Source organism: Monodelphis domestica, chromosome 4 (assembly GCF_027887165.1).
Source record: "Monodelphis domestica isolate mMonDom1 chromosome 4, mMonDom1.pri, whole genome shotgun sequence".
Lineage (NCBI taxonomy): Eukaryota > Metazoa > Chordata > Mammalia > Didelphimorphia > Didelphidae > Monodelphis > Monodelphis domestica.
In genome coordinates, this window is record NC_077230.1 from 359,749,333 (window position 1) to 359,765,895 (window position 16,563).

Consider the following 16,563-nt stretch of genomic DNA (forward strand, 5'->3'; position numbering starts at 1 on the left):
TTTCTCCCACCCTTGTCTCTCTGGATACTGGATCCTGGACCCTTCCAGAGCAGCTGAAATGAGATTATGGAGGGTAGAGAGGTCTTCAGTAGAGAATGTAGATATTTTGCTCATCTGAAGAATAGTTTTGGGCAAAAAACACTCATTTTTAGAATGTATAGCTTTGCTTTCCAACCATTAAGTGAACAGTACTGGCTGGAGGCAAAGGCAAAATTTATTTGAACATTCCACTTTGGGTAAAAAGTGTCCCATAATTTTCATGGGACTTTGTATCCATGATTAAAACACCAGTGCCTTCCCCTGAACCAAAAATTCCATCTCCAGGGAACATCCCATTTTGCCGAGATGCTGTTATTACAAATGATCCAATCACTGGTATTCAGCCCTCAGAATCGCTAAGAGAGGGGCAGAGCTGGGAGCTCGACCATGAAGAGAAACATTCAGCTTGCTGGGCAGAGGTAATGAATCAAGCCTTTATTCAAAGTCTCCCAATGTGAGTGATGAGAAATCTGTCTAGAAAAGCACAGTGGAAAAGGCATGGGAGAAGGGCACCAAACACAAGGATGCTCCCTTGAGGATCACCTGCTGTAAATGAGTCTACTGGCAAAGGGTATGAAAAAAAGCTAATAGTAAACATTACAGGATTTTCAATGTAGAGCTGGGAAAGACATCAGAAGGAATGTAATACAACTTCCTCATTTTATATATGAAGAAGCTGAGTTCTGTCAAGGTTAATTGACTTGAACAAATTCATGTGGGTAAAAAGAATCAAAGGTGGGATTTGAACCTAGGTCCTCCAAATCCAGAACCAAAGTGGATGCAGCATGTCTTAGTGTATAGAATGCAGAAATAAGGTGGGTTCAAATCCTGCCTGAGATAATTGCCACCTTGTGACACTGGAATATATGCTTAGCCTCTATGGGCCTCAGTTTACTCATCTCTAAAATGAAGAAGTTTAGTTAGATGACTTCTAAGTTCTTTTTAAGCTTTAAACAGATGATCCTATTATCCTTCCATGAAACCATATTTTATCTTCTTTAATGACCAATTAAAAAATAAAACCCTTCAAGAGGTCCTGTTTCACACACATCTTGATTATCCAAATGTACCTCAATTGAATTTTTGAATAGATTAGTCAATCAATCATAGAATCTTAGAGCAGAAAGGGATTTTAGTAGTCTCTAGTCATACCCAATTGGGATCAGGAACCTCCATCATGATATTCTCAGTTCAGTTGCTCAGTAGCTCTCAATCAAACTACTCCAGTAGTCTCTTAATTGGTCTCCTTGCCTCAGTATCTCCTTTCTCCAGTCCATCCTTTTGTGTTGTTTAGTCAGTTCAGTCATGTGGAACTTTTTGTGATCTCATCTGGGGTTTTCTTAGCAAAGATACTAGAACAATCAGTCATTTCTTTCTCTAGCTCATTTTACAGATGAGGAAACTAAGGCTAACAGGGTTAAGTGACTTGTCCAGGGTCACACAGGTAATATATACTTGAGGCTGGATTTGAACTTGTCTTCCTGATTCCTGGCTCAGAACTCTAGCCACGGTGCCTTCTAAACAGTGTCAAACTGATAAATTCTTAAGCATAGTATGATCATGTTATTGCCCTCACAAAAAGCTCCAGGAGTTCTAGAAAAAAGTACAAAATCCTGTTGGAAGTTGAAAGTCCTTTACAATTTGACTCCAACCTATCACTCCAGATTGATTTTATATGATTTCCCAAGCCGTTTATTACAGGCAAACTAGCTTACTTGCCGTTCCCTATAGGTAACACTCGATTTCCCACCTCATACCTTTCCCTGAATGCACCTCATCCTCACTGTTACCTCCCCAAATACCCAGCTGTATTTAAGGCAATGTTCAAGTGTCCTCTTGTATAAAGCCTTCAGCTGGGTATTGGTACTTCCTCCCATATCAGTTTGCATTTACTTTTATGCTCCTTTAAATGTACTTATCTGTGTGCATGTTGTTTCCTCCCAGTAGACTGGAATGCCCTTGCGGGAAGGGATGCTTTTGATTTTTGGTCTTGGTATACCCAGAAAGCAGCATAGCATTTATCACATAATGGGAACATGCTCATATGTATTCACTCTACTTAAAAGGCTTCAGGGAAAGCACTCACTTCCTTGGGAGGCAGGCAGTCCATTGCACATTGGAATAATTCAAATCATTAAGTTGTTTTTCCTTAGTTTGTACTAAAAACCTGGTGATGTTTTTGTCTTCACTGGTGTTGATTGAAATTAGGTGCTTCAGAAGAGAAAGGGAGATGTGGGAAATGAGAATTGTGTTAAGATGGTAAGAAAAGAGGATTGCAATTTCGGGGCTACAGATTAAAATATAAGACTGATGGGATCCTGAGCAACAACAGAACATACCGAATGTGGGTTAGTAAAAACACATTTTCCTGAAGAATCAGAATCACGAAGTGTGAATATTAATGGTAATCACAGATAATATTTAAATAATTCTTTAGAAGTCATTTTATTCAGCCTGGACCAACACAAGAATCCCCTCTATAACATACCCAGCTTTCAATTTAATATCTTAAATGAGAGAAAACTCTGATGTCCTAATTATAAGTGATTCCACTTTGGACCGGTTCAAATTATTAGGATACCATACCCTTCCGTCTGCCTAAATTTGACTTTCTTCAACTCCTACCCACTATTCCCAATTCATCTTTCTTCAGCCACGCAGAATAAGTGTAAACCCTCTTTCATATGACAATCCTTGAAATATTTAAAGATATTTTTATGTTGAGTTAAGTCATTTCTTCTCCAAGCTAAATATCTCTAGTTCTGCCAGCTAATAACTCTAAACAAGTTAACTTTAAAATTAAGATGGAGGTAGAAAAAATTGCCTACATCTATCTGTCAAGCAAGATATCACAGAGAATAATAGCTATAACACAGGAAGAAGAGTATCATCAATAGGGAGTTCCAACGACTCTAAAAATACTATATTACAAAAGAGACGGGAATATAATCCATGGTCTCAGATGCCTATACACAAATCCACAAAGCATAGGTAATAAACAAAGTAAGTTAGAGAAGTTAACACAAGGAAATAATTTCAACTTCATATGTATCACTGAGACTTGTTTGGATGGAACTCAGGATTGCAACAGGACCAAGGGAGAGTCAAATACATTATTTAAAAAGAACAGAATCCAATAAGGGGACAGCAGAACATAATTTTACACAAAAAAGATAAATAATAAATACATGAAAGACCTTTGAATGAGGTGAAATAGAGAGAAAAATAAGTGATATTGAAGGAGTATACTACAGATCACCAGACCAGAAGGAGAATTCATGTAAGGAAACAGATCACAAACCTAAGATGGAGGCATGAAATAGCAGTGGTGGCAAATATCAACTATTTGGACATCTGATACTTTTATCTATGCCAAAAACAGGAAAAGTGATTAAGGCAAATGGAGAATTTAAGGAATTACATAAAAGATAGATGATATGACTGGCACTAATGTTTTTATATGAATTCTGATCAGCAAGTAAGGATAGGTTTCTGAAGTAAAAGTGATTGGGACCTTGGGAAGAAGTCATCAGATCATCTTAGAGTTTGTAGAGGAAAAAAGGAGAAGAAATCTGGGTGTAATCCAACATGAAATCAATAGTTTGAGTGAAAAAAACAAGAGTTCAGAGAAGTATACTTAGGTTTCCAAATCTTAAAATTATATGGGGGAAACTGGCCCAAATAGGTAAGTAGTTCTCAAAGATAAAATTTTGAATTCATAAACAAAACAGATTTTGATAAGGAGAAAAAGGAGGAGCCAATGTGGCCACATAATGTGGCCAGAATATGCTTAAAATCATTTTAAATACATGTATGGAAGAAGGTAAAGGCAGGTAATAAAAAATAAAAACAAAGGAATATCACAATTGTATAAGGTTAGTATTAGGAGCACTAAATGCCCTCTGATGAAGCTAGTGATAAATGCTAAAAATAATTAAAAGATTCTCTATTACAATGGAGCCAAAAGGAAATTCAAAGGAAAGATGGCATTTCTATTGGGATGGATGTGGGAAGAAATACTCAAGTGTTACAGTGCTTCTATTTTATCTACCAAGGAGAATGGTCTTCAGACTAGGAAGGACACCACAAAAACTGGCTGTTAGGGAATTAACAGGCAAGTTAAGGGAGGATATTTTTAAGAGAATACCCAACTGCCTTCAATAATTTCAAGCCACCATGCTCAGATGAACTACATACCAGGGTACTGAAAGAAATAGCAAGTAGACAACTGAGCCATTGTCAGTGATATTAAAAAATCATACTAAATGAGATGTGCAACTAGAGACCAGAAAAGTTTTAAAAAGAAAAAAGGAAGAGAGTAGAGTTTAAAAACAATAAATCAGAAAGTTTCATTTTTATTCTTGGCAAAATTCTCATATTAAAGGAATGGTTTGTGAGCATTTAGAAATAAAAGCAATGATGACTCAGGACCAACTTCGCTTCATTCAAATTGATTCCTTCCAGATTCATCTTTTTCTCTCTCTCTCTCTCTTTCCTTCCTTCCTTCCTTTCTTCCTTCCTTCCTTCCTTCCTTCCTTCCTTCCTTCCTTCCTTCCTTCCTTCCTTCCTTCCTTCCTTCCTTCCTTCCTTCCTTCCTTCTTTCCTTCCTTCCTTCTTTCCTTCCTTCCTTCTCCCTCCCTCTTTCTGTTATTAGACTTGGGAAATGTATAGAAAAAGTATGCTTGGACTTTTATCACTTTTGACAATGTCTTCCATGTGCACAATATGAAGAGATGTAGGCAAACTAACAGTCAAATTATTTAGATTTGAAGTTAGCTGAATGCCAATACCTAAAAAATAGTCAGTATAAACAGAGAGAAAGGTTTGTTTTTTAATGCTTTGGGATCTGTCCATGGTACCACATAAATGACATTTTAACAGTATAACAATATCAATGACCACTGACAACACAGAAAGTGTGAATGTTAAATTTGCTGATGACAAAGAGTACTGAATGACAGAATCTGGATCTTGAAGTACTTTGACAAGGCAATATGGTCCAAATCTAATAAAATATAATGTTAATATGGATTAATGTAAGGCTGTAAAAAAGTTTGGAGCAGTATTGGATTTTAGTGCATTTTACAATCAATATGAATCAATGATATACTATAGAGACCAAAGATAGCTACCCCAGCTCTACACTGAAAAAAATTAGTATTCAGTTAAAGAAAGGTGATTGTTATCCCATCTTCTATCCTGGTCAAGCATCAAGTCCTATCTGAACTACATTAGAACTCATAGTATGCACTTAATAAATTCTTGGTGATATATTTTTATCCCTCCACCTTTTTTCAGATAAGAAAACTAAAGTTTAAAGAGATTCAACAATTTACTCATGGTCACATAGCTAGTAACCATCAGAGGGGAGTTAGAATCCAGTTAGTACAGTAATTTTTTCACTCTGTTACACAGCCTCCCCAAAAATGTGTTGAGCCATACTTTGAATGAATGGAACATTTGAGCTAGATTAATGTTATTGATCCACTCAGAGAATATACATTTTTAAGCCTTTCATTTTCCAAGAAATACTAAATGTGTTTTATAGAAAGCAAACCTCAGTCTCAATGCAGGGTATCAATCCACTATCCTCTTCAAAGGGGGATTCATCCTTCAGGCCCTAAACCTTCTTTTCCTGTGAAACTAGAGGGAAGTTATTTGTATGGGGTGCAACTCTCCAGGGAAAGTTCATTCTGGATAGAACCACTTCTGTTAGAGATATAGGTTCATAAGCCCAGTCTTATGGCTAGGTTCTCTCCACTCACCTATATCCAGGGACCCAGAAATGATTACAATTAGAAACATAGGCTTTTTCAGAAAAATAAGTGAGGTAGGGGAGAGGGAGAGAGAGAGTAAGGGAAACAGGGAAAGAGGGAGAGACAAAGACAAAAAGATAGGGGGCAGAGAGAGACAAATAGAGAAAGAGACAAAGATACAGAAAGACAGACAGAGAGTTAAAGGCAGAGAGAAGACAAAAGAAATAGGAAGGGGAAAAGAGAAAGAGGAAAGTAAGATAGAGAAAGAAAAAGAAACAGAAAGGAAAATGGAATGGGGCAGGAAGAAGGATAAAAGGAGAGAATGGAAGAAAGGAAAAAAGGAGTAAAAGGGAAAAGGAGAAGGTGACTGGCTTATATCTTAGAATCTTCAAGAGTTGCAACTCTCAGTGGAGAGCTAAAAAATTTGCCCAGTCACATAACAGGTATATGTAAGGGTCAGAATTTGAACCCACATCTCCCTGACTTCAAGGCCACCCCTTCCACTAACGGGCTTTTCCAGAGCTAAAATGTAATATTAAAATGGCCTATTATAGCAATAGCTTTGGCCTTTTTTTAAGAATAGGATTACTGATTAGAACAAACTGAACAGTTAAGAATTAGTGAAGTTAGTGATTGTAGCTAGGGGGTCTATTTCCTTAATCTTGTTCTACAAATGCATCTTTTAAAATACCAGACTCTGAATGAACGTGATGTTGTACGCCTAGCTAATTTAATAAAGCATGTTATTCTGGATAAAAATAGGATAATGGAGAGGCAAAGCCAGTCTCCTTCTCTGGTAACCATGCCTACAAGTAAAGTACAACAGTACATTGGCAAACAAGGCTACAGCCCTGGCACCCCTGCTCACCTGGCTGCAGCATATGCTGCCTGTAGGCAAAATACTCTGAATGAAGAAAATGAGCCTTCTGGGGGATGGATGTACAAATCTACCATTAAAAACCATGATATTAGCAGCCCAGCCTCATTCATGATCCTCATTCTAGGTGGATGAGAAGTGGCTGGGGGCGGGGGGGGGGGGGGGGTTCCTGAAGGACAAGAGAAATTTCATAAAGGAGATGGATTGGGGCCCTCAACATTCACCCTACTTTCAATCCACAAAGTCAATGATCCCACTGGCATTCTTCAGCCTTTAAGGAGATAAGGGAGCAAACATGGAGGTGTGGTTTATAGGCAGCTGTCCCCAATATGAATCCGGGGTTCTACTGGCAAAAGGAAGGACTCAAAATGTCCCCTCTGCTAGCCTGAGATTCCACTAGGCTCTTTTCAGCCTAGAAGGCTTTTTCTTAGATAAGAAACTCCTATTAAAATGCAAATGGAAAATAGACCACAAGCTATATGGGAGGAGAGGGGCACTGAAAAGGAGAGGAATGCCAGAGGCACCAAAGAGAATAATCAATGATTTCTCAGCTTACTTCAGAAACTAATTTGGTTGGCCCCTCTGTCTCCAAGGAATTGTGTATTGGGAAAATCCATGAAAGACCCTGACTTTTGGGAGACAAGTAAGGGAGGAGGGAGGCTATCTTTTTGCCTCCAAAATATCTAATTGCCAGGATAAACCCTCCCTTTGTTCAAAGGATCCAAAGGGCCAACAACTAGAAACAACTTGAGCTTTGATGAATCTGGGATGGAAGGCCAGGTCCTCAGTAGAGCCAGGGGAGATTTCCAAGAAGGAAAATGGCCAGAGAGGAGATAGGTAGCCAAAGAAAGAAAAAAAGGGAGGAGTAAATTGGAAAGGCCACTGGTCCCAGCCTTCAGAAGGCTCTCCTGGTAAAGTGGAAATGAAATAAGTAAACATGATTCTAGCTGAGGAAGGCAAGAGAGAAGAAAGGAGTGAGGAGATGGGAGCTGGAAAGAGAAGGGAGGAGAGAGTGAGGAAGGTGGGAGGAAATAAGAGGAATCAAAGAAAGATGGAAGAAAGAGAGAAGGAAGGAGAGTGGAAGAGAGGTAGAAAAGGGAAGAAGAGCAGCTAAAAGATGCGATGAGTTACTGACAAACTTGGAGACCCTGCTTTCAAGAGGGACAGAAAGTCCATATTTAGAAGCATAGTCCAGTCGCCTTAATTCATAGGCATGTGGTCAGTACATAGAAAAAGCTGACTCCCAGACCAGGGTCCTGCTGGAGACCCATTCAAGAAAACAGAAGAAAAAAAGCTAATTTCATGAATCAGATAATCCATACCTGACATCCATCAGGACTGAGGGGGACAGGGCAGGAGAGGGGGGGAGAGATGGAAGGAAAGCTGATGGATAAATGAGAATGGCTTGTATTGCCCTTTCCTGAGAGAGAGAGAGGATCTGGGAAGGAGGCAGCCTGCAGATGCATACAGTGTTATGTGAGATGTCCCCCGTGTCCTAGTAAAGACAACATCAAACCTGACCCTGCTCTCCTACTGCTGAGAGGAGCACATTTCTCTCATGGAGCAAAGCAAAGCTCTATCCTGCTCCCAGGGCTGAACTCTGTCGAAGGCCCTGCTTTACTGGGCTCCCCCCTAAGAGCAGGCTCAGAACTGGTTTCCTGCTGGGCACAGAGTAAAGGATGTATCAGAGCTTTCTTTAAAGCAGCCCCATTTGAGCATCATCCCACATCTCTGCCTTCGAAGAGGATGCCCTGGGCCATTCTTCCCTCTCCTGGGGAAGGAGGCAAGGAGCCCCTTCTTACAGTTTCAGACAGCATAGTGACTGCTAACAACCTTGGTAGGTGAGCTGTAATTCTGGGCTTTGAGCTTTGATGGCTGTGTTCCCTGGATTTAGGCACTGTGGGTGACCTTAACTTGGTAGGTTTCCTGAGATGAATCTTACATGATGACCCCAAGTGGAAAGTAAGCCATGGGCAGTATGAACAAATGGCCACCATGCCCTCCATCAGTCAAGAGAGTAATTGAAAAACTGTAAGACAGAGAAAGGAGATATAACCTGAATCACATTGTGGACCCCTCTGCCCTATGACTTAGAAAATCCCCCTGGGAAGGGTCTCTTGCATTCTGTCTCTCATTGTCCTCCAGATCAATAGAACAATAGCAATAGCTATAGCTAATATTACATAACATTTTCAGCTTTGCAAAACATTTTCTATTTTTGTTTGCTCCACTCCATTTCAATTCCACTCCCACTCATTTTTACCTGCCATACAAAAACCACAGTTAGCACTGGAGATCCAAAGACCAAGAAAAGTGGCACAATCTCTGCCTTCAGGGAGATTGTTTTCTATGTGGAGGAAAACAACAGCAAGGCACAGATAAGTAAATATAAAATAGGCACATAGAAAAAGTAGATACAAAAACATTTCTAGAAAATTAACACCCAGGGGAATCAAGAGTGTTATTTTGTAGGAGATAGAACCTGGGCTGAGCCTTAAAGGGAGCTAGGGTTCTAAGAGGCAGAGATAAGTAGGGGATTTTCTCATTTTTCTGTTTTAAATTGGCCCTGGTTATGGTGGAAAGAGCCAAAGTGAACAGTATGTCATGGATCAATAATTTCTACAAGGTAGATATTCCTTTCATGGACGGAGATCAATGCCCCTTCCTCAAGAGAAACTATTTTGTTTGTGAATTTAAAATTTCATTCCTGAGAACTTTCCATTCATCCTGAACCAACTTCCCCTGAAGAATGCTAGGCCTTGGCAGCCTACCTTACTTTTCTCTGCACTCTGAAATTAACTTCTCAGAATCTCAAATGTATGTCAGATCATATTCAGATCCTCTATCATAAACTCAAGTTGACTTTTCCCCAAGGCATCCATAATTTTCATCAGCTTAACTGATAGAATTCAAGAGTTCCCATGGCTAAAAAATTCATCACCCCATGGCCAATTTGGTGCTGTGATTCTGTAATGTTAGTGAGGTTGGTTCTTGGATAAAAGTCATGAAAACACCCTTAGTTTGGATTCAAGGTCTTTTCTAGCTTAATAAAATCTATTTGAGTTAATATTCTTCAGTCACAATCTTAGAGAACCCAGAAATCATAAAATCATAGATTTAGAGCTAAAAGCCACCTAATCCAACTCCCTGTTTTCACAGATGAGGACTCATGTCCAGAGAAGATAAGTGATTTGCCCCAAATCACAGAGACTAAATGGTAAGGGCCACCTTTTCCTGTTATTGGACAAGATACAATAATTCCAAAGGGCTCATGCTGAAAAGGGCTATCCACTTCCAGAAAGAATTGATGACTTCTATCTTCAGAAGGAAGTATATGTTCTTATTTTTCCTGCTTTTTTTTTAATAGAGCTAATATGGAAATTATGTTTTGCATGACTCCACATGTATAATTGCCATCATATTGTTTGCCTTCTCAATGAGGGGGAGGGTCTGAAGTAGCTAGGAAACTTGGAACTCAATATATATATATATATATATATATATATATTTAAAAAGAATAAAAAAATTACTGGGGGTAATGAATGTACAGATGCATACAGATCTAATCTAGAGATACAGGGAGGGCTAAAAATTTATCAATAGGCAGAAAGTCCTAGGAGGGGGTCTAAACCTTTGACATAGATAGGTAGCACAGTGAATACAGTGCTAGACCTGGAATTAAGAAAATGAGTTCATTTCCAGCCCATACTTATTTCCAGCCCATGTGACCTTAGGCAATTCATTTAATCTATGAAACTTTACCTCTCATCACACATAGGACTGGGGTAATTCTTAGTACTTGAACTTGATAAGCCCAGGGAAAGGAAAGGGTGGCTAATTCATTGCTCTGAGAAGGGAAAGAACAATGCCAATTTTTTTTTTCATTTTGGAAAGAGCTATATTCTTCCTTGCTCTTCTCTCCTGGGGTTCCTCCCAGAATGGGTAACACTTTCAGCCTCTTCTTACAGTTCATTTTTTTTACAGACTGCACACTAAGACTCACAAGAGAACCTCTATAAGTGAAGCTACTTCTGAAGGTGTCTCATTTAACCAAGAGAAGCTTAGGGATACACTCCTTTGTTTGATTTCTTGGCAGAAAATGGGTCAGTGTGGACATGACAATGAGTTTTGGGTGATGGTGGAATGGTAGTTTTAAAAAGGCTTGCCCAATTTAAATTTCATCCACCCAGCCCAATGAAAACAGCCAGACACAATCAATCAAGAATAGGAAGTGTGGAACTTCACATCAGGAAAGAAGTGTCTCAGGTTTGCTCTCAACATCCTTATTCTACATGAGACCATAAATCTGGAACTGGAAGGGATCTCAGAGACCTAGTCCAAACTTTCATTTTAAAGTTGAGAAACCTCAAGTCCATGGTGGGTTCAGTGGCTTGCCCAAAGATCATTACAGACAGGATTTGACCTAATGTCCTTTGATTCCACTTTCCCCTTGTTAGATGGCACCGAGAATACCAAGGCACAGCTGTGGATCATTCTGCTTAGTTCCTGGCAGGCTTCCCAAGGGACTATTAGCATCTAGGGCTTCTTTGTATCTTGATAGGCACCTGATTCCCCAGTGGAATACTATACCCCTAAACCTTAGAATCACTGCTTCCCAAAGAAAAAGGGGCTTTAGAACTGGTTGAACTCACCATCACATTTTTAGAACCTTACCCCATTGGCCAATGGTTGACCCTCAGACACTTTCCCAATTAGTTTCCCCAAGCCAATAGCTACAGGATCCTGAGGGATGAGCAGCCTGTGGTATTCCCTGGTGATGTCATGAGCAGCTGGTTAGAGGCAAGGTTGCAATGTCTCCCAGAGTACTAACTCGGAGATTCTTGATTAAGAACCTTGACTTTCATACCTAATGCTTCTAAGAAAATGGTGAAGAGAGTCATTCTAATGCTCCATGACCTTTATTCGAATGTCTTCTTATTATGGATAATCTGGAGCTAGAGTGCTCCATTGGTATCCTCACAATAGCCAGGCGATAAACATATATTGTAATTATATTATATTAGTATACATATGATATGTATATATTAGGTATTAAATACTTATTATGTTGGAGACTGTGCTACACAAACAAAAAATCTGCTCTCAAGGAGCTCACAGTCTATTGGGGGAAGGCAACATCCAAACAACTCTCTATACAAACAAGCTACATACAGGATAAATTGGAAATAAACAACAATGGGAAGCAACTAAAATTAAGGAGGATTGGAAAAGGCTTCCTATAGAAAGTCAAGAGAACTGGAAGAAGAATGGTGGCACAGATGGCGTTCACTTATTTGCCTCAGCCAAGAAGACACAGTCAAGGAAGACTGGCTGCATCCACTGTGTTAGCGTTCCCCTGTCCTAGGGGCAACCCCAGCCTCCTCATTCCCCTGCTGTGAGTACCTTTCAGGCCATCCCTTACCTCTTCTGGCTAAAAGAGAGACAGGAAGAAGCCTGAGTGAAAAGAAACTTACCTTCGTAGTTGGCGTGAAAGCCTTGGGCACTAACAGCATAGTCGCTCACCAGCCACAAAGAGAGGACAACACCTGTGCTGACAATGGGGGCAGGAAGCTGGAAACCTGTTAACCTGGAAGGCAATGAGAAAGAGAGACAAATAACAGTGAAAATGCATTTTTAAGAAAATGCTTAATCCTTTTACTTTTTTCAAGTCAATGTTTTGTCCCTCTGATTAGTTTTACATAAATTACTTTAGTGTAACCTTATTCCCACTGGCTTTTTTCCCTCCCTCATTCTCCTACCCTGCACCTTCCTCTCTCTATGGGGAGTTTAATTTCAATGATTGCTCCCCCCCCTTGTATTCATCTATTTCTTCTCCAATTTTTCCCTTTCTTTCTCCTCTCATGTAAGTGGTTAGTTCAAAACCCCACTCCCACAGCTTCCAGCTTCTTTGTTTTCTAAACACCAACTCAATCAGCAAGGGCCTGAATGCCTGGCTGAGCACCTGTTAAGGAAGCTGCAAAGGGGATTGCCCTGTGAGACAGGAGACAGATGAGATTCTCTCTGAGGCCCTTGGGGCTCTGAATCTCTGGAACTACATATGAGTGATATGAGCAATCCAAGCAAACCCCCTGTGGGAGCTCAGAAGCCAGTGAGGTAAGTGTGGGTGAGGTCAGCTGGGTGGGGATGAAGCAGGTTTTAAGAATAGAATGGTGGAAGCCAGCCAGGAAGACCTGGGTTCAAATCCCACCTTGGGCACTTATTAGTTATGCAATCCTAAAGAAATCATTGTTTTCCCTCATCTATAAAATAGACATAATAATACCTCTAGTAGCTACCTCACAGGATTTTTCTGAGAACTAAATCTGATCATTATATGAAAAGTCCTTCCAGACTTTAGATGGCTACATAATATTAGCTATTATTATTATTTGTGGTCTGAGCCTATGATTTCATCCACATAGAAAGCTGAGACCCAGGGAGGGAGCCCTCTCTGACAAAGCAGGGTGGGAATTTAGAGTTTTGAGTGTTACTTGGAACATTGAGAGAAATGACAAGTCTAGGGTAGCATAGCCAGAAGGCATCAGAGAATGAACATGAACCAGCGTCTTCTGGTTGACTTTCTATCTACTCTGGTACCTTATGATGTGTCTGTAAAAAAAAAAAAAAAAATATATATATATATATATATATATATACATATTTAATTGGTCAAGAAGGACTACATGGAAGAGATGGGATTTGATAGAGTTGTCTGTAGTCTATAGGAGCAGAATCAATATTTACAAATATTGGTAGGAACCAACTTGTCTACCACTTTTACTTATTCTGGCTTCCAAGTCTGCCTTCCAGTTTTCCACTCATGGATGCCTCACCCTAAGGTCACTGTCCAGTGGCCTAACCTTGTGGCTCAGATTCCCAGGGGGAAAGGTATGGGCTGCTATAAGAATTCCACCAACACCTCTGTAGGCATCTCTTAGCCCAGAGTCCAGAAATAGTGTTTTTCCTCCCACCCATCTACGTTAAACCCCTGTAGTCATTGTTGTCTCTGTTCCAGGCTCCATTGCCCCTTTGGCACCTTCTGCTGGTACCTACAGAGAGTACAGCTCTGAAGCTTGGTTTAATTCCATTAATGCCAGGGCTCTCCTCAATAAATCCCAAGTCCAATGAGGGGCTCTGGAAAATTGAGTATTTCTCTTAGAGAAAGCTATTAAAGATGCTGCCTAGCTGTATGACCCTAAGCAAGAAGTCACTAAACTTCTACCTCAGTTTTCTTATCTGAAAAATGGGTATAGTAGCCGCTATGTCACAGGCTTGTTGTGAGGACCAAATATATGTAAGCTATTGACAAACTTTGGAACACTACATAAATTTTGACTATTATTTTTATCACTATTAACAACAACAATGATGATGATTATCATGATCATAAAGACAGAACCATAAGGCTTGGGTGGTGTCATAGGGCAGGTGGTGTCAGCAGCATAAGGCAGTCAAATAGAAATGCTAACTTTTAAACTCCTTGAGGGCAGAAACTGTCTCATTTTAGCCTTTATCTCTCCAGCACCTAGTACAGTGCCTGTCACATACTGGGCATTTAATGCTTGTAATTTGATTGGTTGATCTTGAAGATTCCAGGAAATTTTAGATTTGATGATCTTATATCCCATATTGAATTTATCACCTCCCTAAAACTAGTACTCTTCCCAGGGCCCCATTTTATCAATGGTTCCATCAATTTTCCCTATCGCCAAAGTCACTCAGGATGGAAATCTTTGACCTAAGACAGATTCCCTGAGCATTTTAACCTACTGAAATCCTTCTCTTTCTTGAAGATCTTGTTGAGATGCCACCCTCTCCAAGAAGCTATCTCTAAAACAACTGAAAATTATCTCTCCTTCCTCAGATTTTCTATAATACATTATCTGGAAATCTCCTCTAGACAATCACATTTGATCATATATCTCCATTGTGCCCTTGCATATCCCTTAGGTATCAGTGGGAAGGTGCAAGAGAGGTGGGCAAGGAAAATAAGAAGGAAACAACTATCAAGATGTATGTTCCAGACAATTTGATTTAATATCTATTAAATACCTACTTTGATAGAACAATCTGTTACGCCTTGGAGGTACAGAAATATATAGTGATAGAAGGAGCACTGGATTTCTTGAAGTTTTGATCTTAAGAGTCACAGAGCCTGAGTTAGAATCTTGCTTTTGACACCTATTGACTGTGACCTTGAACAGGTCATTTAACCTCTATGGTATTCCCCCAATCAACCTGTTCAGTTGCAAAGATGGCAGCCTCTTTCCCTAGCGAAATGTTGGTTTTATTACAAAAGTTGGTTCTGCAATATTTCAACTGGCATTAAAGATTCCAAGGCCCTAATTCCTTGATACTACATTGACACAAGCTGTGAATGGCTAATGTACATTGTCAGCAAACAATTACAGTTTAGAACTCACAATATATTGCGTTGCAATTACAGAGACAATTTACATAGGGATTTTCACCGAGCTCATATTTAGCAATACCCTGGCACTTTCAGTGTGCTAGAAATAAATCTAGGCAGACTGTTCTTCCTGCCTGAGGAAGGACCTGTTCAAACACACCATCCATTGGGAGTCTCAGCAGGAGGGAGCTGGTATAGGCCAGGATCTTTCTTCACCACCTGAGAAAGTATCATCGTTAGGTAAACTTCCAGAATAGGAATTGAACCCAAAGAGCTATTGCTGAAAACTGCTAAAACTGCATGCCAAGAACTACAAACACAAACTTTTAGATCTTGCCATCCTTTATCTGACATATCAAAAAAAGCAAACCCCAGCTCGATAATGAATGGAGACATTCCAGGCTTGAAAACCTTATTAGAGAAATGTGGCAACTTTATCTTAGTCAGAAAAGGGGAGAGTTGGAAATAGCCTTAGACTTGCTGTTAGTTATGCTTTTCTGTCAACTGTAAAGCACTGGAAGAAATGGCCTTTTATAAAAATCTGATGTTTTCTAATATATTTTGAGTCACACTCATCTTCATCTTTAATCAGTTTTATTTTTGGTTCCACTATCCCTTGAGCATGACTATCTTTGCTTTTCCCCTTGGCAGAGTGACCCAGGAACTGTAGGTATTGCTTATTACTGGGTGCTGTGTGTAGGAGTTATTTGATAACTTGTTAATGACTAACACCCTGTGGGTTGGCAGGTAAGTCATGGTAGGCTAAGTATATATGAGAACAGTATTTTTTTGGACCTACCATGACCCAGGAGTAGTTGGTTTGGACAAAGAAATGGAGAATTTCAAGATGGAAGGCAGAAAGGATGTTTTTTTTCCATTTTGCTCTCTAGAGGAGATGGACACCAAAGGTACTATTCCCATGATCTCTAGGGTAAGAATGGACTCTAGATCTTCCTCCATAAAGTGGTCACCAATTATACATGCTAACAATGTAACTGATGTCTGTTAGTAGAAAAAAGTGATCTCTGTTCTTCAGTCTATTAGGGAAGATGCTTTTTCCAGAGGAAAAAGTTCTATCCTTTGAAATATAGACCAATGTGCTTTACTTCCTGACCATATTCTAAAGTATTATTAAAAGATATGGTTTGTGAACACTTAGAAAGGGAAGCAGTAATCACTGAAAGCAAGCATGACATTGTTAGGAATATTTCCTATCAGGTAAAAGTCATAACTTTTGAAAGAGCTACTGAACAGGTTGGTTAGGGGGAATGCCATAGATATAATGCAGTTTGAATTTAGCAAAGCATTTGACAATGCCAGCTATCATATCCTTGTAAAAGAATATGAAGAGATATGGATTAGATGTTAATATAGTAGGTGGATTCAGAAATGGTTGAATGATTAAACCCAAAGAGCAATGAGTAAAGGAGCAATATCAATATAGAAGGACGTTTATAATGGAATCCCTTAAATGCTTGCTT

The 16,563-nt window shown here is 39.5% G+C and overlaps 1 protein-coding gene across 3 annotated transcripts in view; it reads right to left on the reverse strand.

Annotated features, from left to right (window-relative positions):
• Positions 1-16,563, reverse strand: part of CSMD2 (CUB and Sushi multiple domains 2) — a 1,065,508-nt gene that overhangs the window by 861,574 nt on the left and 187,371 nt on the right. For all 3 annotated transcript variants that reach the window (XM_056795117.1, XM_056795119.1, XM_056795118.1), the window contains exon 3: positions 12,147-12,259. In XM_056795117.1, the coding sequence (XP_056651095.1) occupies positions 12,147-12,259 (113 nt within the window). The remainder of the gene's footprint in view (positions 1-12,146; positions 12,260-16,563) is intronic.